Source organism: Anser cygnoides, chromosome 1 (assembly GCF_040182565.1).
Source record: "Anser cygnoides isolate HZ-2024a breed goose chromosome 1, Taihu_goose_T2T_genome, whole genome shotgun sequence".
NCBI lineage: Eukaryota > Metazoa > Chordata > Aves > Anseriformes > Anatidae > Anser > Anser cygnoides.
The window spans coordinates 129,211,094-129,234,433 of NC_089873.1; the positions used below are offsets into that span (position 1 = coordinate 129,211,094).

Genomic DNA, 23,340 nt, shown 5'->3' on the forward strand with positions numbered 1-23,340 from the left:
TTTTCCTGCCATTCTCTACACATCTGTATAAATAACAACTCACCAGGTATCAAAGGTGGTTTGTCTCTTTGAGTGGTTTGCCACCGTGCTGCTGTCTGCTGGTAATACAGAGGCTCTGTTTGACACATTGTTTTCTATGTATGTACTCTCTGGACGTGGAGATGGAACTGAACAGAGAAACAGCAAACACTGTATACTGAGCTCTGCCAAAAATCACATCTTTTGAGTCGTCTGCTTCCTCTCTACCTCTTTTATAGAAACCAAAGAATGAAGAGACAGTTGTATGACCAAAAAAAAAAAAAAGTAGTTTGTGCTTTTGTACAGCTTGGTAAGCCCTTGCTTTCTAATACTTCCAAGATAATATTGTAAAATGATGGCATCATCAGAACTGGGGTAAGATGCTGTTGGATATTGAGAACGTGGATATTGACAACACCTCTATCTATAAGGGCCCACAAGTGCAACTGATAGTTAAAAATAAGAAACAGAATATAAGGTTGGAATATTGTTATTACAGACATGAAATAATACAGTTTACAATTCATCTTCACTCAGGACTTAAAAAAAAAAAAAAAAGGTTAATACCCACCCTGAAAAAAATTACTTTGTGTTTTGATGTAACTAAGAGTAAGGGATTACTTGTTAAAAATAAAAGGATCAAAATCAGATACAATATGTTTTCAAAAGAATCATACTGTATTTTCAAAAATAGGTTCTACATACAAAATGTTATCAGAAGTACGAATATCACCAGAAATATATGCACTGGATTAAAAATTCATCAGACACTTGCTGCAGCATTATTTCAGGATCACACTAGACTATCAATCAAAATTGAACTGGAAAGTTTTTTTCAAGCTATAGTACAAAAGCACAAGCCAATAACGTCTGTGTGAAGTCAATACTTAAGAACTGAATATATATGAATTTGCTTTTTCATGGCAACTTTTTCTTTCAATAGCTTTTACATATACTATTATTAATGTATTACTTGAATATAATTTTTTCATTGTAAAAGTGGTATTAAGTCTTTGAACTAAAATTAAGTTGTTTCATAGATGTAGTTAAAGAGGAAGAAACCTCTACTTTATAATAAAGTACTGAATACAACCCCAGACCTATAGTTTCATTAGCACATGAGTTACGGAAGGTCATTCTTCCTTGGTGCCTCTCTTTCACAGTGCCCAGTTTTAAGAGTGTTTTAAAGATTAATAAAAGCAATTCAGGATTAAGGATTCTTCAAGGATTCTCTGTTACACTGTAAAACTTTAAACTCAACAGCATTGCTCCAACAATTAAAATTTTAGCACAACGTTAAAGCTTGTATATTGCAATGGGACACCTGCAAGGGATGACAGATTTGAACATGTCTAAATCAGGTCATCAGCCAACTGATCAACCTGAAGAGGATCAGAGGGAGACTGGTGACTCTACTTAAGGTTATTAGGTGACTCATAATCAAATTTTAGCTGATTGTGACTTCTTAAGGTTCAGGGGAACCCCACAAGCTTCCTAGCACTTGTGGAACAGTAATTAGCTTATCATCCTTGTCCTTTTCAAAAGGATTACCCAGGTTTAGCCATGAGACATCTGCTCACAAATCACCATGTTTTCTGTACCATACTAGAACAGTATCTATTTGTGTATACATACATAAGCATATGCACACACATACATATATATATATATGTGTATATATATATATACACATACACATATACATATATACATATACACACACACGCACATTCCTGGGATTATATAAATGTCCTTTTACTTGTAAGGAACTACACTGATGATTGTTTTTCATTCAATATAAGTTATCATTTGCAAATATGCAAAAATACTTTTTGCAAAAGTAGAATACAAACACAGTTACTACATACAACTTAGCAGGTCAACCTAGTATCTGAAAATGTGGTAAACATTCTTTTTCCATTTTTTTTTTTTAAGTTGTTCACATTAGTTCCCTGTACGCTTTTTTACTACCTCATTTATATTCCATGTTAAAATTCTTGTTTAAATTTTAAAGATACACCATAAAATTACCTCTGTAAAAGCTGCCAACTCTTCTTGGAACAGGGTCATTATACAGAATTCTATTTTCTTTAGTAGATGCTCCATCTTCTGTGTGTGGATCATGATATGCTCCACCCTAAACAAAAGAACAGTCAACTATTTAAAATGAAAGACTATAAAGTGATTTCTAGGGGTTTAAACCAACACAGTAAGCAATAAACTCTCAACTTCACTACACACAATTTCCCTTTCATGTCATTAATAACTGCCAGCCTCAAATCACAGACCCCGTAATCAGTAATTATTTGTTTTAGCTGTTTGTTCAATTTTTCCAAAATGACAAAAATGGCATTAACAAATTTTGCCTCTTAATTGTAATTTTAAATACTTCATCATGATGCGGACCTCAGATTTTCGCCGTGAATGAAATGCAGCTGTAACATCTCTGGAGGAATCTTTTACTGGAGGTCTTGTTAAATTTGTTTCTGATGGAATCTGGTCACTCTGCTAATGGCAAATTTTAAAAAGTAAACAGGACATGCATATAATTTGTGATTATTGCAACACCAAAGCACTATCTCTTATCAACTGATATACAGTAGTACCTAGAGGTACCAACAGTCACAAAGTCTACTGTACACAAAATAAGAGGTAGTCCCGGAACTAAGAGATTTATAAACTAAATACGTAAGTCAGACCTAGCAAAAAGAGTTTAATCATCTCTAATTTAGACTGTTTTCCTGAAGAAAATGCTTCTTGGAAGGTACTTTAATAAAAATTTAAGTACACCCTCAGAAATATTCATATGCATGGAATTTGCAACCAAATATAACTTAACATGACTCTTAAATAAACCAAATGCTGCAATTCTTTCTGCAGCAGGGACCAGATAAAATTCAACGTTCTAAGACCCCACAGGAAACTGTACTGAGACCCCTGTATGAATTTAAATCTAGAATGAGAAGGATGAGACTTTAAAAAGACAACAAACCAGAATTAAAAATTGGAATTTCAATTCAGTATGAGTGATTTGCAAAATCAATTTTGCCTTTCATTAATAAAGATCTGGTCTCACTGCCAAAGACAAAAAAATGCTTGAAACTTTGTCAAGATGAGAAATCCAACTAAAGCAATGCTCTAAAATCACAGATTGGTTCCTTAAAATTTGCAAGAGGTTGATACGTTTGATTAAGTTACTGCTTGTGTAAGATATGTCTTGTTTTGCAGCAGTTAAGTTATAAATATGAGACAGTAATAGCAACTTCTACTTGATTTCTTTTCCTTACCTCCTTTTGTGTACATTTAACTTAAAAATAAAAGAACCCTTAAATGAACAGTGTTGTAACTAAGACTCGAAAAGCACCCAACCTAACACTGAAGGCAAGTTTTTGTTTTTTTTTTGTTTGTTTGTTTGTTTTTTAAAGGAAGATTTAAAACCGGCCAAACAAAGGATGTTTTTCTTTAAAATGACCTAGTGGTGGCTAAGAGAAACTAGGAACAGGGAAGCGAAGAAATGTCACGAAATGTGAGCACAGAGAGAGAGAACAGTAGTAGAGAGAACCAGAAGAACTGAATGGAAAAATCTTATAGGAAAATAATAAAGGTTCTTTGAGAGCATTTATATTATTCCTGAATTTTAAGTTCATTAAGGCTGAAGAAAGTGACATTTTCTCATTTGTAATACAGAATGTGGCAAAAAAAAAAAAAAAAGACTCAAAGAACGACTTTTGTGTAAATTCCTTCATAAGGCATATAAATATTGTTAATTTAATATTCAAACTAGTGAAAATGAAAAAATATAGGTGTGAATTTATAGACTTGCCATACATTTCAGAAGAATATTTTTCCTTTCAGACTTCTGCTGGTTGAAATACCAATTTAAAACAATGAATTAAAGGCTTCAGATTACAAACACTGACCATAAAAGATAAAGGTGAATTCTTTACAAATGATTAGGCATTGCAAAGTAAACCAAAATGAACAAAACCATAAGCATTAGGATGTACATTGATTTTTCTAATCAAAATAAAAGTTTGTCAGCCAGCTGTCAAAAGACAAAGAATGATCTGATAATATGAAATAAAATTAAAATTATTTATCAATTTAATATCCACTACATATTTCAGAAAAAGATTCTGATACTCTCAAGAATACAAAGCAGCATGAGCTTTTATCAAAAAAGTCAACTACTGGTTTTACTGCCCTCCTACAGTAACATCTTGAAGAATAAGTAACATTTAACTTATAACTGAAATAGGAGAGAGAACAAAATGACTCCATAAAGAAAAAATAAAATCTCATTTTGAAACGGAGCTGTAATCCTTTCTAAGTAGCTATTGTTCTTTAAATTAGATTGTATTTCTCCTATTCTTATGAGATTTTTTTCTCTGCTTATAATGAATACACATAATCCTGAATGGAGAAGATGTGGTAAGTACAAAAATAATATATTGTAATTATAATTATTTAATGTGCTTTTAAATAAATAAATACTAGAAGAAAAAATGTTTTATGTTTTTTTTTCTTACTGAAGAGCCACCCAGTACATGAAAACTTTTTATGTGCTGTGCTACTTGCAGACTACATTAAGTCCACTATGCATATTTCTTAAATAAACCAAGTAGGCAGAGGTTTGTTTAATCTCTTACAGTAAAGCATATTTTTAGACCTTCAATAATATTTGTAGCTCTTTGACTTCCTTCGATTTGTTGACAAATCTGAACAAGAATTTCTCTCCTCTGAAGTCACTTTATTACACATATGTGTATTAAAAAACAAATAGTCATTCTATGTACCTCACACCATTTTGCTTCAATGTTGGATCAATGGTAATAGCAATTTAAGGATCTAAGGACAGTCATCTTGTGTAAGACATTAAATAATTCATAAGTATTATATAAGGTAAGTAAATCAACACCAGAACTAGCCCTTCCTCTACACTAATGAAATAATATAACATGGTAAGGTAACTATTGACAGTAATCATTATATTGATGCTAAGAAGTCAATTTACTCCAATTTACTGGTGGCTTCTCCAACATCAAATCTCTAGCCTACCCCAGTTATTTATCATACTAATCAGAAGAAATACTGCAGGTTTTGATATCCCTCTAGTACATTACGCCATTTCATCAATAACGTCATGCTATTAAGCAAGTGAAAAAGCTCACTTCAAAAATTAAGATTAGAATTCACAACAGAAAGACATAGAAGAAAAGCTAAATAAAAACAAAAACGGGACGGTTAATTAAGCAAAAATAATACAATAAAAATGACAGAGAACGTAACAGACTATGAACTAATTAAATTTTAACTTCACAGTTTCTCTGTTCTCACATTTCAGTACCTTAAAAGAATAGTATTCACAGTCCAATTATTGTTTTTAACGTGGTCTCTCATTTTGCACTCCAAATATTTAACCTTCTTTAAAAAAACCAACACCTAATATTCTTTGTCTTACAACACCACGAACGAATAACTAACTATGGAAACAAATAAATAGAAGAGAGAAAGCAGGACACTGTTCCCACACAAAATAAGACAAGGAAGGTAAGTCTTCCATAACAGGTGGTATTTTGAACTAACCCTATTAGTATCTTCTGTACAGTCTTCTCGTGAGGAGCCAACAGACCTTGTGAGTGACTTATGCTGCACCTGTGGAGATAACAGTTGCAGGCTGTTTGCTCTGGCTGCCATCCCTTGCCCTATGTTTAAGCCACCCTCTGAGCCCTTTGACCTCACTCTGTCCCGGCTCACATACATCGAGTGTCTATGAGGGCGCTGCTGCGAAGAAAAAGGACTGGTATAACCTAGACCATAGGAAAAAGATTCATGTGGAGCAGACAGTGAGTGGGAATGGCTTCCATCCATGTGATCTGGCAGTTTTAACTCCTCCATTGTTTTGGAGTGCCTGGTCGACGGTCTTCGGGTGTCCAGGGTACCCTCGCTGCGGTTATTCCTAGCGGATGGGCTGAGCAAAGTTCTGTTATCACCGTGTCGGGGAGCGGTCGGACTGGTGGGAGAATTCAAGTCCATGCAGCTGGATGGAAAATAGCGACTGCTGTTTGGTTCTGCAGCCTGAGCCCTGGCCTCAGACAGGTTGCCCACGGATTTTGAGTCTGTCAGAACCCCGTGGCTCTTTGACTTTGTCCGATACGAAGGACTCTTAGAAGACTGTGGAATAGTATCAATGTAGCTGTGGCGACTATGCTTATCACCGGGTTGCAGTGTCCCAGTTTTGCTTTGAGAAGTTTCCATAAACGAGTGCCGGTTCTGCTGAGATCTGGTGTTAGACTTCAGGTACTTTGTGCCTGGACCATCAGAACTTTTGGGGTCCACGTTAAAATCAAATTCTGTTTTGCCCTTTGTTTCCTTTGGGCTAAGAAGATGTGGCATGTTATTATTGGCTAGATCTTTGTTACCAGATCCAGGCTGGTTGCTTGATTTCTTTGTATGCATTGGGCTATGTGCAGCTCCAGAAAGGTTTCCATTTAAAAAGCTTTCATTTGCTGGAAGACCCTCTTCTCTTGGGCCGCCAACCCCTAGTGTCTGTATGTCCTTGCTGTTTGATCTGTGGTGTGACTGCAAAGCAGAACTTTTGCTGGCTTGATTTCTACATTAAAATGCATAAAGAAACGTTAATATACCAGACTACATATTCATATATTAATAACTTCAACAAAATCATAATCATTTCAGAAGGGAGCTGCCATTTAAAACTGTAAAATTTATCTGCAGCAAAATGAACAACTGAAGTAGGCATCAGAAGCTCCACTAGAGTAACAAATTTGCAAATGTTAGTACGTTGTTGTTTTTTACTGGTTATATCCTAACAGACAAACACAGTTTTGGTTATAGGATTTTGCTAACAAAAAAAAGAAAAGAGATTACTCAGATGTGTACTGGATTTAATGTGTGTAATAACTACTATAAGCAGTGCATTATGAAAATCAGCTGTATATTCACTGAAAATAGAGTCTTAAACACATCTGGCACATCATAGTTAAAGTGGAACAATCAAGCATGTCAGCACTGCCAAAAAGTCCTATACAATCAGTGCTCCAGGCTACATAATGTATGTCCAAGCTGGGTGGATGCAGCAGGGAGAACAGAGGATATTGTGCTGGTAAAGACATCCAGATGGATTGAGCCTCAGGTCTATGCAGCCAAGCAAGCCCTGTAACACCAAAACCCCAAACCCAGTGTACCACAGGAACCCTGACTTTTGCAGAACTCAGGTTTTACAGCAAAAAAACAGTTCTGCTTCTGGACCTCTGGTGGCCCTGCAAACAGTGCAGCCATGACTGAGCAGTGCTGTGGCTATGCTTGTTAACACTGATGGACCTAGGCTGGCTTAGAACTGAGGGAAAATACATATTCATGTATCAATTCTATCATGATCTAACTCACATATTACTGAGAGATAACAGGGATAAACTGAGAGCTGACTGTACAGATGAGTTTGTACTTTTGTTGATCTTGTTAGTAATTACAATTGGATAATGTTAAGGATTTTTATGCTTAAGATTTTTGTGCTACCCATTTTCAGTCATCTAATTATATACTCTATTACAGTTTCTAGAAATTAAGTACATTTAATGCCAGGCTAATTATTTTTTTTTTTAGTTAGAAGTTTATAGAGATTTAAAACTTAAAGGTATAAAGAACCTAGTAATTTTAAATTAAGCAGGTAGGTAAGCCTTTTTATTACATAAAGTTGCCCATGGACCTACCTTTTCTTTTTTGATGCCACAGCTCTAATGGTACAACTTCTATCCTAAATATGTATAAGAGCAGCTAAAGTTTTTTGGTATTCATTTCAGAAAAAGTACAGGTTGTAAACATCATTGTCCCAAATCTTAAAATGAGGAATATAAACAAACGTATTTATTTTTTGGTGAATTTTGAACTTCAAATATCAAAACTGTGGAGAGATTTCCACAGGTACAGTGATAGCAGCATTCCAAATAGAAAAGCATTCCTTTGAAATTTCAGGACCACCTCCAAACCACAGAATCCGAAAAGGTTTTAATGTGTTTTTTTGTTGTTGTTGTTGTTTTCCAAGAAGCATTAAGCCTGATGCAAAAAGTTAACCAAAATATTCAGCTTGAATAGCTGTAATACAATAAAACTCTGCCTACCTTCTTTACTCAGTGAAGCAACGTGGAGCAGTATATACATCACAATGTGCCTAAACTGTCAAACAACTAGCCTCTCGAAGATGATATTCCATATAAGCATGATAGCAACTTATTCACTGGCATAGAAAATACCAGTGATGAGGGTCACATGACTACATTTACCTGTTAGATAACGTGTTGCTGTCTACGTGGTAAGGTTTTCTCTTAGCTGACCGTGAAGGTGAGCTTCCACAGCGATCCAAGAGTCTTTGTGTTTGAAACGAAGGATGGTTCAAACATTGTTCTGTCAAGTATCTGTCTGCTGGATCTAACTTCAGTAAGTTCTTTGGAAAACAAATCCCAAAGTTTGTATTAGTATCTGTATTTGTATCAGCAAAACATAACAAAATAAAGAACAACACTGTGATAGTTTTTTAATCTCCAGAGTATCTGTGATTAGATGCAAATGCCAGAATACGTTAATTAAATTGAAATACATATGATACAAAACGAACAGTTTCAAAAATATTATGCTCTGCTTAAGGGATGGAAGGCATTGGACTTGCTTATTATGAAGTATATATATGCTATATATATTCTATATGTGCATAATATATGTACATATGTACATAACGAATATACATAAGCATACTTATAAACTTTTACATTTGTGCTTACAATGTTTAATACAAAAATAGGTAAATGTAAAAATATGTATGTTTTATCTATTAATGCCTACAGATGTTCAAAATACATGGATTTTAATCATACTGTTCAGGATATGCTTTACACCATTGTTTAGAATAAAAAATATTCAATTTACCAGTAATATAATGCTACAATGAAACAGGCTTTACAAACAAACAGAACAAGCATACCGGAACCATCTTATAGATATAAAAAACTCCTTTAAAGCAAGCATTTTTTAAAATATACAAATATGAGTATTTTGTTTTTTACTTCAGTAAAGGTTCAAGCCCCCACATATTTTTAAAGAATCATTTAAACTGCTTACAATGTACTCAGAATAACATTTGCCTTAGAATTCTGTTAGATCTTCTGTGTTTCTGAACAAAGAGACTTTCTGACATGTAGAGAACATTTAATCAACAAAATCAAAAACCAGTTGGTTGATTATTTTGATAACTTTGAAAGGTTCCTTGCTGGAATAGGGCCATATCTAACATTATCTTGGAATACTTGAACATGCATGACTGTCAGCAAGGATAAAAGTTTGAACGGCTATTAAAAAGAATTGGTATTTTTTAAGGGTTATATAGGTTGACTAGAGAACAACTGTATGTGTATACATGCACAAGCATGCACAGATATGGCTAAATACAAGCCAGCAGTGTGCTCAGGTGGCCAAGAAGGCCAACAGCATCCTGGCCTGTATAAGAAGCAGTGTGGCCAGCAGGTCGAGGGAAGTGATTGTGCCCCTGTACTCGGCTCTGGTGAGGCCGCACCTCGAGCACTGTGATCAGTTTTGGGCCCCTCGCTACAAGAAGGACATGGACGTGCTCAAGCAAGTTCAGAGAAGGGCGATGAAGCCGGTGAGGGGTCTGGAGAACAAGGCTTACGAGGAGCGGCTGAGGGAGCTGGGCTTGTTCAGCCTGGAGAAGAGGAGGCTCAGGGGCGACCTTATCGCACTCTACAGGTACCTTAAAGGAGGCTGTAGCGAGGTGGGAGTTGGTCTGTTCTCCCACGTGCCTGGTGACAGGACGAGGGGGAATGGGCAAAAGTTGTGCCAGGGGAGGTTTAGGTTGGATATTAGGAAGTACTTCTTTACTGAAAGGGTTGTTAGGCATTGGAATGGGCTGCCCAGGGAAGTGGTTGGGTCACCATCCCTGGAGGTCTTTAAAAGACATTTAGATGTAGAGCTTAGTGATATGGTTTAGTGGAGGACTTGTTAGTGTTAGGGCAGAGGTTGGACTCGATGACCTTGGAGGTCTCTTCCAACCTAGATGATTCTGTGAAATGCATACCTGTATACACATTAACATAGTACTCAGCCACTTGACCACACAATAGTTTTCCCCTCACAGGATCCCTGCACTTTGAAATGGAAAATGCTCAAAAAACAAAGCAACTGTTCAGCGTTTCAGTGTAGTTCAGTCATACAGTATGCAGCATCTGCTTTTCTCAGGTGACAAGCTTTGTACTGCATGATTAATTTTTTCTTTCCCTCCTTTATTTCTGGTGCTTATCACTGCAGTGATATAAATGGCCCACACAAATGTGACTTCTACATTCCTTGTCTGAAGAGAGGCTGTTTGCCTCTTGCAAAGGCTGGACCACAAGCAAGGAGAACTGGAAGTCCATGGGCAATCATAAGGCTGTGAACCTGACTGGAATCACAGAGAAGTCACAGGGACAGAGCTGATGGCAGGGGCATGGTCACTGGTGGGTATGGCTGGCTTCAGAAGCAAGGAGGTGGAGGAGAAGGGGAGTGGCACTCCATATAAACAAGTTCCTAAACTGTACAAAGTGACAGCATGAAAAGGAAGGTGTATCCAATGTGCCTCTGGGTCAGGATTAGAAGGGAAATCCAACATTTGTGATGTTATGGTGGGGGTGTGCTACCAACCACACATCTAAGAGGATGACTCTTCCTACAACAACAAGCAGAAGTCTACTGATTACAGGTCCTCATCCTCATGGCACACTTCAACTACCCAGACATGCAGCCTGCGTAGATGGTCCAGGAAATTTCTAACTATGTTGGTGGCAATTTCCTAATTCAGCTGCTAGAGAGGCAAAACAACCAGGGGTTGGACTCCACTTTAGCTGACCTGCTGTTCAGTAATGGTAAAGTACTGGTCACAGAAGATAGTCTGAGATGTAGCAACCCTGAGATGTTTATGGTTAGGATGCAAATAAAGGATCACAGACTTCAGCTTCTGTAGGGGATTCCTGGACAGAATAACCTGAAAAACTGCCATCAGAAGAAAGGCGTCCAGGAGAGCCACTTGATTTTCAAAGAAAACTTCCTGAGAGTGCAGGAACAAAGCATCTCATTGTGTGGAAGACCACAAAATTTCACACAAGGTCAGCTTGGCTAAATGGGGAGCTGCTTGAAGAACAGAAATGCAAAATAAGCATATATAAGAAGTTAAGGCCAAGGACAGGATACAAAGGAGGAATACAAAAGCACTGCTTTGGCACAGAGGATGACATTAGGAATGCCAAAGTCTAGCTACAGATAAATCAAGTAAGAAACATCAAGTAGAATCTCTTGATTTTACAGGATTCTAGCAGCAAATGGAAATTCAGGAAAAAAAAAAAGTGCTGATGAATGAGGGAGACAACTGAATGACAGATGATATGAAGAAGCACAAGATAATTTAACTTCTTTTTTTGCTCAAGTCATCATGTACAAAACCAGCTTCCAATTCCCAAACCTGTGCTTGCAGAACACCAGGATTTGTGAAGGAGAGGGGAGGAGAGAAACAGCAAAGCAACAGCATCAAATGGATGACTCTTCATTCATCTAGTCCAGAAATGTTCTCTAAATAGAGATAAATATGTCAGCTTTAGCTGACATAATTTTGAGTGTGGGTTATTCTGTAATCTAGCAATCAGACCTGAGGTCCCTGGGAATGCAGATAATGAGGAACACACCAACTGTGGACATGTGCCAGACTGTCCAACGTCTGGAGAAGAGACAGGCATACAGGAAAATATGTAGAGCATTTACAGAATGCAACTTAACCACAGGTTTCTTCAGTTCTCCTGTTGTAGCCTTTTGCTCATTCTTTAACAATGCTCCAGCTTCTGAACTAAGTAATGTGGGTTGAACACGAAATAGCCCCTCTGTAAGATCCCTGACCTTTCTCACCTTGTACAGAGAAATATGGACAGGAAAGTTGAAAGGAATTACTTAAATAAAAATGGAATGGAATTCCTTGTAATTCTATGCTTCCTTAAAATTCAATACTTCATTTTGCAACTTTTATCAAAGGAACCCAAAAGACATTGGAATATAACATATAAAAATAGGATAAAATTAAAATAAAAGCAACCTCCAGCATGTGCAACAATAGTCTGAAGAATCATTTTGAATTTGTTGTTCTGTGATATATGCTACTACAGCTTGAGTTACAGCTAATATGATACCAGGAAAAAAAAAAAGGGTTTATGTGAACTAGAAAACAGAAGACTGATTCTACACTTAATTTTTGTCACTATGGCTCTTTCTTTCAGCTTACTGTGACTGAAATAATGGGAGGGTTGTACTGCAGCTTACCATTGTGAAGTTTTTGCAGTACAAGAATGTGGGTATGTGCTGCGTATCCAGAAATATGGCAGAAATGTGTAGCAGAATGTTTTACAATGTTTGGCCATTTTGAGATTTTGAGGAGAGCCAGCTTCCCCTGATAGCCAGCAAGAAACTGTATCCTAGTTGAGCCACGGGGAGCTGAGTTGTCCCAAAACAGGACTGAAGAGCAACTTAACACACATGCTGTGTAGATGTGAGTGATAGCAAGCAAATTAAGGCCTCTGACAGGTTAAAAAAAAAAAGTTTACCATGCATCGAGTTTGTCTTTAGCAACTGTCCACGTCCTCATGCTTATCCCTTAACAAATGAACAACAACTCAGGTTAGCCTAATCCTCTTTCACTGTGGATTTATCTAAATTTATTACAGGTTGAGAACTTACCCACCATCATTACTAACGTAACCTGTGCATCTGAATAGTTGTCACCGTGAATGCACATTGCCACAAATGATGGTGATTCTTTTGTCTGGAATATGCATTGCTTATCAAATCAATCAAATTTGAACAGACTCTCCTGGCCTTTGCAGAGGGTATTTTCCTGATTCCTAAGAAATATCAAGCCTTCCTATAAACCATGGTGATATTAAAATATCTCAAAAGGAAGTTCACAAGTATTTTTAAGATGTACTCTACAGGAAACAAAGCTAAAAATTCACTAACATATTTGCCTATATATTACAGACAGAAAATAAATACATTTGCCTACCTTCATAAGATCAAGCAATACGCCACTTAAAATTCCCAAGTATCTTCTCTCTAAAGACTGTGGATGATTGACTGCAGGAAACTGTAAAAGTAATACAGCATAAATATACTGAGAATGTAAACATGGTATACATGAACACATTATTTGAAAAAAAAAAACTACTCAGTGAATAAAGACATGTAACTTATTGGAAACCATATGCATTGAAGAAGTTACCAGTTTCTGAAACATTACAAAACATTACAATGAAACAAATAACTACCTGTACAATATGCATCTAGTCAACCAAGGAAAGTATTCTTGATTAGTAGGGCAGTCAAGTAACCACTCTCAAACAAGAAGTCATCAACTTAGATCTATAAATGTGCTCGTGGTACTGTGATTGACATGAGGTGGGTGGTTTAAAATAGATTCAGAAATAACATAAGTAATATCCCCCTCCCAAATAATTTAAAATAGTTTCGAGAAAAAATTATTTTTGCACAAATAGAGTACTAATTAAGTATCAAAGATTAAGAGACAATTTCATAATGCTTTTTAAGTGGAAAACATCACAAAAACAGAACGGCAACTATGCAGAAGTTTAAGGTTCAGGATGATCATGCTGCAGTAAAAACTGGCAACATCATGAGAAGTAGTACACACTGCTGGAGGGCATCTTTTGTCAACTACAGTCTTGACAAAACTAGATGAAGACAGTATTTGAAACTAGTCCTAACTGTCTGGAAAGAACAACAAGACAGGCAGGAAAGATTTAGGGAAGAAAAAAAAACCCACAGAATTGTTTGTTTGTGTTTTTTGGTTGTTTGTTTGCCTTGTAAACAAGGCACTAGTCAAACGAAATAAAAACAATCTTTTCTTCTTTTTAATCAAATGGAAGAAAATCTGCTCAATATTTGTGTGCTATAACATAATGTCAAGTACAATGAGTTGAAAAGAAACAGACACCAGAGATCCAATTCCAGACTATGGCACGCACTGAACCGACACCAACCAAATAGGTAAACTCCTTTCCGTGAAGTAACTTCAAATTTAAATGCTAAGCACATATATTCCAGTGTTTTCAGAATTAGAAATTAAGGCTCGATTTCCAAGATAGGCATTAAAAAATCCTCATGGATCCAACTTATACTGAATTTTAGAGTAAACTGCACGTCTGAATGCCAGAGAAGCCTCTGGAAAAATGAAATGAAACAAAACAACAGCCAGCCAGCTGATTGGCATTAATCACAGTTTATCCAAAACAAAGCAGCTGAGATCCAGATACTTTGTTAGCAGTTCCCAGAGTTGTGGCATTTGCCTAATAGTATGCAAATGCTTCAGTTGCAGCCTGGCTTGATCCCATCTGCATCTTAACTGTGTGTTTTCTAAACAGTCCTCTTAAGTTAACACATCAAAGCAAGAATACTGACAACAGGGAACACGCACTGTTCTTGTCTTCTGGCAATCACATACCTGATGCATAAAAAGCCATCACTATCTGTCCCAATGGGCTCAAGCCATACATAAAACACACCCACATAAAATAGTTATACTTAACACCACTGAAAATATAAGGTAACAACAAAATTCATGTCAGTGATTAAGACAACAACAAAACAACCCAACAGATATGAAAATAAACGATCATGTTTTCTATAGTATAAACACATACGCAAACTAAATGTTTGGTCTGAACTGTCAACAAGCAAGAAGTCTTAAATACTTTTATATCTTTACTTTCACTTGTGCATTTTTAAACTCTCACATCTAGAGGTTGTTACAGCTAGGTGCACACATTTACATGCATACCTTCCCTCAGAGTAAATGCTACCTCTAAATCTATGCTTTCAAGAGTAATCCATCAGTACAAACCTCCATTTCAAAAGAAGTATGTATATGGAAGCAGAATGGATTGCACATGAATTGCATGCGTGTAAGTGTTAGACCACTATGAAGTGCAATCCATTGTTTGTACTGGCATTACTTTTCATAAATTACATTATGTGAGCTTTGAAGGAAAATGAAAGAACATTATTTGAATGTGTTTGTTCCTAAATAGTCTCTGTATTTTTCTTTTTACTTTGCTTTCTTTTAAAGTGGTTTCCTAATGACTAAGGATTTATTTATTTATTTAAGTCCAAGTCTATGTTGATCTTAGATAGCACCCTAGATGGATCAAGCCTTTCATACTTCTACTACTGTTTACACAAAGCAAACAGATTTTCAGCAGACACTAACTTGTTTTAAGTAGAATATTCTCCTAAACAAACACACTTCACCTTTCTTATCAAGCTCCTCTTCAGTCTATCCAAGAGGACAAAATATTCTTGTCTTCATGTAGAATGACCATTCTAAATCAGATTTTACATCTGGAATGATCAGGGCAACATGAAAACGTACCAAGAAATGCAAAGCTGTAATATGTGATTGCTATTCACTGTGTTTGCTCAGATTCTCCAGGTTATTTATAATTAATCTGTAGAATAATATTAAAGCCTTACATTAGCATTCATGTTTCCATAAAGGAATGAACCTATTAGTACTTTCTGATCCTGTATTGCCTTGGGTCTTCAACATACCGTGGATGTTTGCTTTCTCAAAAGGACAGAAGAGAGATCACTAAGTACTTTCTAATCTTCAGGAGTGACGAAAACTGTGTGTGTGTGTGTGTGTGTGTGTGTGTGTGTGTGTGTATGTATGTACGGAGGAAACAAGCAGGAAGAAAACATGAAGTATGCAAATGTGCATCTGTATAAATGCACGTGTGTTGCTGTAATGTTTGAATTTTTTTTTTTGTGTGTGCGCTATAATAGGGTAGTACTTATGGTAGAGATTCACAAAGCCTAGTGATAATCATATGGATAAACATTTCTACTTCAAGGGCTAGTTTCTAACTTGTGAACAGCCAGTGCCAAAATCCAGCTTGTAAATAACAATTTGCATAATCACAGCACAACAATTTGTATGAGCACAGCATATCTTCTGTCTGCTATGTAACAGAAAATCTTCCACTATTAAGCATTACTATTCAAAAAAAAATCTGTACTTTTAATGTTGTCTTATAGCAAGGAATAATTTTTTTCCCCATTAACTAATGGAAATCATATTCCAAACCAACATTTTTGTAGTATTTTTCATGTTTAAGCCATTTTTCAGGCTTCACTTCAGTATTCTACAACTATTTTCTATTAGAAGGCATATGTCACCGTTGTTATCAATAGTGTGACTTCAGAGATGAGGATAAACTGGCAACATGGCTGAGGCGGAGCAATAAACCATTGATCCAGGATGAGAACAGGGACTCATGACTCTCAACCCTGTGCTAATTACATTAGGTCCATGCTGTCTTCTTGAATCACAGTATTTTAAAGCTACAAAACAAAAGATACTTCATTTTCATCCTAAGACACTGCAAAGCATTTATCCAAATAAGATTACACTACACAACTATAATTGTAAAACAGTATTTAAGAGAGAGTTATTTATTTTGCTTACAGTTTTTAAAGCTTTCCTGATAAGGGGTATAATATTTTTAAATAGGAAACCCTGTCCAGCCCTGCTCTAAACAGCATCAAATACATATAGGATCTTGCAAGAAATGCTTGTCTAATTGTTCTTTAAAAACTTCTGACAGAGGGTCTGCAAGCTTCATCAAAAATTCTTAGGAATTTAGCTATCCTTGTAGCTAAAATAATTAACCTTACACCTTAAGCCAACTACTACTCTTCCTATCATTATCAGTTAAGCCTAATTTATATAAAACTTGAGCACGTGTTAAGACAGTTAGGTGTCCCTCTTTGCTTTTCTCATTCACTGTTTTCTCTTTGACAGAGTAAAACAAATCTTCAGTCTTTAGCACAGATCAGGTCTCCTAAAACCTTAGTATGGCTCTTTATAGGATTTTATATTAACAATTTCATACCATTCATCAAGATCATAAATTCACCTAAGCAAGGTTCACTACTGGAAAAAACAACAAAAAACAAAAAAAATGAATTACAAGAAAAAGCAAGCACGGCCACTGACCAGGTGCTATTAAAGATAACAGAGCTATTTATCATATATTTCATCTGGGATTTTGCCACATTGTGTGTTCCAACTTGAGCAGTTTCTCTATTCTATTGTCTTTGTCAATACATGGCATTGGGAAGCCCCTGAAAGGGGAACAACAAGCTTTCTGACTCATGTGGCTTATATCAAATCTCCAGAAATACAAGTAAAAAGGTAAAAAGTTCCTCTATCATCACAGCAGTATCCATGACCCAAATTTTGCCATCATAGTAGCTTTAAGAAAACAGTCACAACTTGTCCACATCCTGAACAGACAGCCATGCCACTGAACTTCATAATGCACATCTTGCACTATAATGCTAAGTTAGGTATCAATACTAACTTTCAAGACAAAAAAGTCAAATAAACAGATTTTTATTTTTTTTTTAAATCAGCTTTTAATAGTAAAATGAACTTACGTGTCCAACTCAATACTGGTATAATTGGAATTTGACTTTGAATTATGAATGCCTTATGATCTAAATATCCTATACTTGCACAGAAACACATGTAGCTGATAACACAACACACACTCTAAATAAAAAGAACCTTTACAACAACAATGAGAGCAGTGTAAATACTGTGTGAGTAAATTAAAAGAAAAAAAAAAGAACAAAGCTTTCTCTTACCCGCAAGCCATGGAAGCGTGGGTTGCTGTAGAAGAGCTTCATCTGCTCGGCTGGCAGTGGGCCTAGCACCTTCTGAATGGTAAAGAGCTGGTCAATCTCGCTCTCCCCAGGGAACAAGGGTTGTCCGTCACTCAGCTCACCCAGGATACAGCCCACAGACCACATATCCACAGCCTTTCCATATGGGGCTCTGTAAAGTTACAGTACAACGTTTTTCACCCACCGGCACCATCCTCTTACTAAGCTGTTTTAGTTTACTGGCCATATTTTCCATGCCTTGCTTCCTTACAGCTCAGAAAAATAAACTTTAACATTAAAGAAGTGATCTCATATACCAAGTCCTCTGTTTCCACACTGGATTGCTTGACATATTGATGTCAGAAGACAGGACAGGAATTTTCAAGGACCCCCAGGGATTTTGTTACCTTTGTAAAAAATAAAAAGCTTACAAGAATAATCTTTTTGACCAAGATGCTGTTACCAAAGTTAAACTAGCACTAACTTCCCTTTTATCCAGAGGTTAATGACTGTACAGTATTTCTGCATTACAGAAATTGCTTTTTCTGTTGTGCTTAGCAGGTTGATAGACACACTGGATCTGGTCACTGAGAGGACAGAAACAATAAGCAATCTTTGTTTCAGCCTTCATACAGTGAAATTTTAACTAGAGAGAAAACAGAATGCCCCTGAAGCAATTCCTGAAACTACTCAACAGTTGAAAACCACAGATGAGGACAAAATGAAAGCATCATAAAATAAGTATTTCCTGAAGCAAACACACAGGTGGGGCTTTGGAGAGAAATTCGGAGGGGCAGTCTCTGTGTGCAGGCAACGTTGTGTGGTGGGTGGATGGCACCCACCTGTATTTTAAAGTGCTACTGACAAAAGAAGCTAGGTCAGCAATGAAGAGGTGGAGGGAGTTTGCTGGAAACAAGGCTCAATGGTGTGCGTATTACACTGGAAAGGGCTAGAGCAGCTCTTCTTGAGACTACATACAAGGGTATTTAAGGGAAGAACAGGCAATAAGGATACTATGGTCAAGAAAAATGATAGACTTGTGGATGGTTTTAAGATACACAGGGCAGAAAATCATTATACAGAAAATGGATGTTTGTATGAGGAGGAGAGGGTGGGGGACTATTGCAACCTGCAGTCTAAAGGCAATGAATGCTGAAGAAGCAGAATCCTTTTGGACGGTTTCTGATTCTCCCTCTAAGGTTCTGTTCCTTGGTCAGCTTCTTTAGCAGCCCATCTCAATCACGCAACAGCTAATGCGTTACATGCTTTTGGCTTTTAGTGCTCTGAAGCACCTCATTTTCTGTATGCCCAAGTTCTTGCTTAACGGATTTAAACTGTTTTGTAAACACTCAACTTATTCCAAGAATTTTTTGGATGTCAAGGTTTTGGGCAGAATGGGGGGGCGGGGGGAATTCCTCGCAGGTCAAAGAAAAAGCATATAAAAAGAATAAGCAAGATTAAAGACAGGAAGAAACACTAAACTGAAAACATACTTCATTGATTCTCTTCTTTCTGAAGCTTGCAATCCAACAACTCAACCTCTGTTTCAGGATATTTTCAAGTTACAGCCGGCTTGCCTATTTCTGGAGTTGCAGCTGATAAATCCTATCCTAAATCTATTCCCTTTATTCCTTCCTTATGCTGATGGATAAAGGTGTTTACGGAGAGCGTACCCTTAGATTAAAGAAAAAAACTGACTTTTCCCTGCTTGCAACCACTCATGATTAGTTACTTCACTTTATGGGGAGGGCACTTGATCAGAGAACGCTGTAACCCTTGAGATAATTTAGTTAGGTTAAGGCAAGAGAGCTTTTCTAGCTGGACAATAGCCTAGGTGAAATCACAGGCCCACTGAGATGCATACTGCAGGAGTTAAAGGTAGCCAGGAAGGCTGAAATGGGACACCAACATTTCAAGAACTGTTTGCCTTTCAGAATCTGACATGAGACACTGCAGTACCCAGACAAATGGAATCGTCACAAATTCAAAGTTTGCCCCCATCGGAATAGACCACTGACAATGAAATGACCACTGACAAACTGAGGATCTGTTAGAAAACCAGTTTGTGAGAGTCTAACTAAAAAACCTGACCTTTTTACGACAGAAAAACAAGCACTTTTTAAATTTGTAACCCTTTAAAAGGCACGCTTCTCCACCGTGAGACGTGAAGTTGGAAAAAGCTATGCTGCTGTAGACCAGGGCCTTGGAGAATCAGCTAGGGTTACAACTGAGGAATGGGCTAAAACTCCTTTGAGACAGGGACCATTACCCTTCCATGCTAACACAAATGCAGTAACCTGAATCACAATTTAGGAAGTTTCCATTATTTGCTCCGTAGTCGAACAGAAAACACTCATTTCTTATGGAAGCAGCAGAGTAAACTTCAACTATTTCATTTGGAAAGTCAGATTCAAGACTCCTCTTCTACTGACTGTCAGAATCAGCCTTCCAGATCACAACAGACGAGCGATGCAAGAATGAGGTGGCTGGATAAATGAAGTAACTCCTGTATGAAACTACTAATCAGGAGTACTGTAGTCTACTGCGGCACAACTTAGACTCTCCAAAACATATTATCATCTAGAAATATGGTATGCTAAAATCCACTAGCTTTTAGCAATGTTTTGTCATCAAGGAGTACAGAGCCCTCCACTAACAGTTACCTGAGGCTCTTCAAAGTGAGTAGATTTTGGATGTTCTGTGAGTAACTAGGCAGCATTTTCTTTCCTCAGGAAATTTAAGTACTTGAACTTTATTACAAAAGAGAAACCTCTCTGGGACACATTAAAACTTGAAAAAGTAAAAATAAATTTGGTGAAATATAAATATTTAATAATCCTGGGAAGACTTTCCAGTATTAGATGTTTATAAAGATTTGGTAAAGTGCAGGGGGTGGGAGGATGGATAAGCTGATTGCAAAACAAGAACAAGATTGCCAAGAAAAAGACATCACGTTAAGCCAGAAAAACTTGGCATTAAAAACATACGCCAGCAAAGTTGAAGTCATATGAACTAAATACACATACCTCCGTCCCCTTCCTCTACAAGCTAATCAAGTTTAGCCAATTACATACAGACATGATTCCTGATAAATTTCCTTTGTTAATCAAATAGTTTTGAAAACTGCAGGTCATACTAATACCATGTCTGTCAAGTTTTTCATGTCTTTCCTCTTAAATCTTAATTATGACTATAGACAAAGTGTGAAATGCTGTAAAAGTGAAAAGGCCATGATTGATGCTTTCTTTCCAAGTTGTGAGAATGTGTATGTCGTATGTGTACACGTACACACACACACTTTGCTGGAAGTTCAGTTATATCTGTCTTCTCCAAAATATGAAAACCTGAGCTTTGAGGTTTTTAAGGGCAACTTTAACATACTGTTCTGCATATAACAACACAACTGCATACCAATTTGATTAAGCTTAGCACAGCTCTGGGAATACTGGCATGACTTTATTGAAAGAATATTTATTATCCAATGCTTTACATATTCAAGAAATGTCTATTCTTTGGTTCAGTGCTAACTAAAGTTTCCAACAAAGATCTGTTTCTCAGCAGCATGCAACATTTTGGTTAAAGAATCTAAGTGACCAGTACTTTTTTGTTTGCTCCTGTGGCTGCCAATTCCTTACTTCTAGAATATCCCTGTATGTATATGTTATACATTCAGGAATTGCATTTTATCAGCGTTCATGCAGTATAGAAAAACACACCGTAAACTTGATAGCAATGGAAAGACCACAAGAAATACATTTCCAACTACTTTTGCCCTTTTAGGTCCTCTGAATTTGTTCATGCAATACCTGAAAATCTGTTCAACATTGTGAAGTAGTAAAATGTTAATTTTACAGATTAATAAAAGAGTGAAATTAAACTGCCCAGATAAGGCTACTCATGCAACTACTGCTTTCACAAACAACATGAAACTAACTTCTCAATGCTTTAATAAAATGATTCATGTAGTCTTCTTCAACAAATTCTTCCCGACCAGTTATAAAATCACAGAATCACAGAACATCCTGAGATGGAAGAGACCCACAAGCATCATCGAGTCCAACTCCTGGATCCCCACAGCATCACAAAAAAGAATTGATTTTTATCAAACCCTGTATCTGAGGGCATTGTCCAAACACTCCTTGAACTCCACCAGGCTCGGTGCCATGACCACTGCCCTGGGGAGCCTGTCCCAGTGCCCGACCGCCCTCTGGGTGCAGAACCTTTCCCTAACACCCAGCCTGACCCTCCCCAGTCCCAGCTCCATGCCGTTCCCTCGGGTCCTGTCGCTGTCCCCAGAGAGCAGAGCTCAGCGCCTGCCCCTCCGCCCCCCTCGTGAGGGAGCTGCAGGCCGCCATGAGGCCTCCCCTCAGCCTGCTCTGCTCTGGGCTGAACAAACCAAGGGACCTCAGCCGCTCCTCATACGTCCTCACCTCCAACCCTTCACCATCTTTGTAGCCTTCCTTTGGACACTCTCTGATAGTTTTCTGTCCTTTTTATACTGTGGCAGACCTAAGAATCTTGACAAAACTGAGGGATGGTGTGGAAAACCTGAAATGCTGACACGTGCCCAGGGCAGATGAATCCTCTCCTGGGAGTTTCTTTGGACAGGGAAGAAGCCTGCGGGCCATGCCCCAGCCGGCTGAGCCCTGGGGTTGCTGTGGCCTCCGTGGGAGTGGGATACATGGAAGGAGAGCTCAGGGGAAGCAGACGGCTGGGTGAGGATGGCTGGAAAGCCTCTGCGCTCATCCGCTGAGTCACGCCGCGGATGGGAAACCTTCACATCCAACACCAGGATGACAACCAAGTGACTTGAGCTGCTCCTCATATATCTTCCCCTCTAGACCCTTCACCATCTTTGTGTCCCTCCTCCGGAGGCACTTTGATAGTTTAATGCCTTTCTTACACTGTGGTGCCCAAAACCGCACACAGTACTTGAGGTGCGGCCACACCAGCAGAGCAGAGCGGGACAATCCCCTTCCCTTGATGGGCTAGCAGTGCTGTCCCTGATGTCTCCAGAGTACGGTTGGCCCTTCTGGCTGCCAGGGCACACTGTTGGTTCGTATTCAACTTGCTGTCAACCAGAACCCCCGTCTCCCATTTCACAAGGCCGCTCCCCAGCCTCTTGTTCCCCACTATGTCTGTACAGACAGGGTTGTCCCATCACAGATGCAGACTCAAGCACTTGCTCATTAGATTCCATGTGGCTGGTGATTGCCCAGCCCTCTAGTCTGTCAAGCTCTCTCTGCAAGGCCTCTCTACTCTCGAGAGAGTCAACAGCTCCTCTTATTTTTGTGTAATCTGCAAACTTACTTAGTATGCATTTGAGTCCTGAATACAGATCATTTGCAAAAACATTCAAGAGAAATGTCTCTAAAATGAAGCCCTGCGGAACCCCACTAGTGACTGACTGCCAGCCTAATGTAATCGTATTCACTATAACCCCCGAGCCTAGCCTGTCAGCCAGTTGTTCACACACTGCATTACGTATTTTTCTAGCTGCATGTTGGACATTTTCTAAGGGATACTGCAAGCAGCAGT

General features: G+C 37.8%; 1 protein-coding gene across 14 annotated transcripts in view; it reads right to left on the reverse strand.

Moving 5' to 3' along the window:
* The window catches only part of CDKL5 (cyclin dependent kinase like 5), a 135,784-nt gene that overhangs the window by 22,056 nt on the left and 90,388 nt on the right, over positions 1-23,340 (reverse strand). For 11 of the 14 annotated variants that reach the window (XM_048066827.2, XM_048066818.2, XM_066981236.1 and 8 more), the window contains 7 exons: positions 17,785-17,974; positions 13,124-13,204; positions 8,322-8,482; positions 5,605-6,631; positions 2,425-2,526; positions 2,050-2,155; positions 44-167 (listed from right to left, as the gene is read on the reverse strand). In XM_048066827.2, coding sequence (XP_047922784.1) covers positions 44-167; positions 2,050-2,155; positions 2,425-2,526; positions 5,605-6,631; positions 8,322-8,482; positions 13,124-13,204; positions 17,785-17,974 — 1,791 coding nt within the window. The remainder of the gene's footprint in view (positions 1-43; positions 168-2,049; positions 2,156-2,424; positions 2,527-5,604; positions 6,632-8,321; positions 8,483-13,123; positions 13,205-17,784; positions 17,975-23,340) is intronic. The other 3 variants (XM_066981255.1, XM_048066824.2, XM_048066825.2) reach the window with 2 other exon arrangements.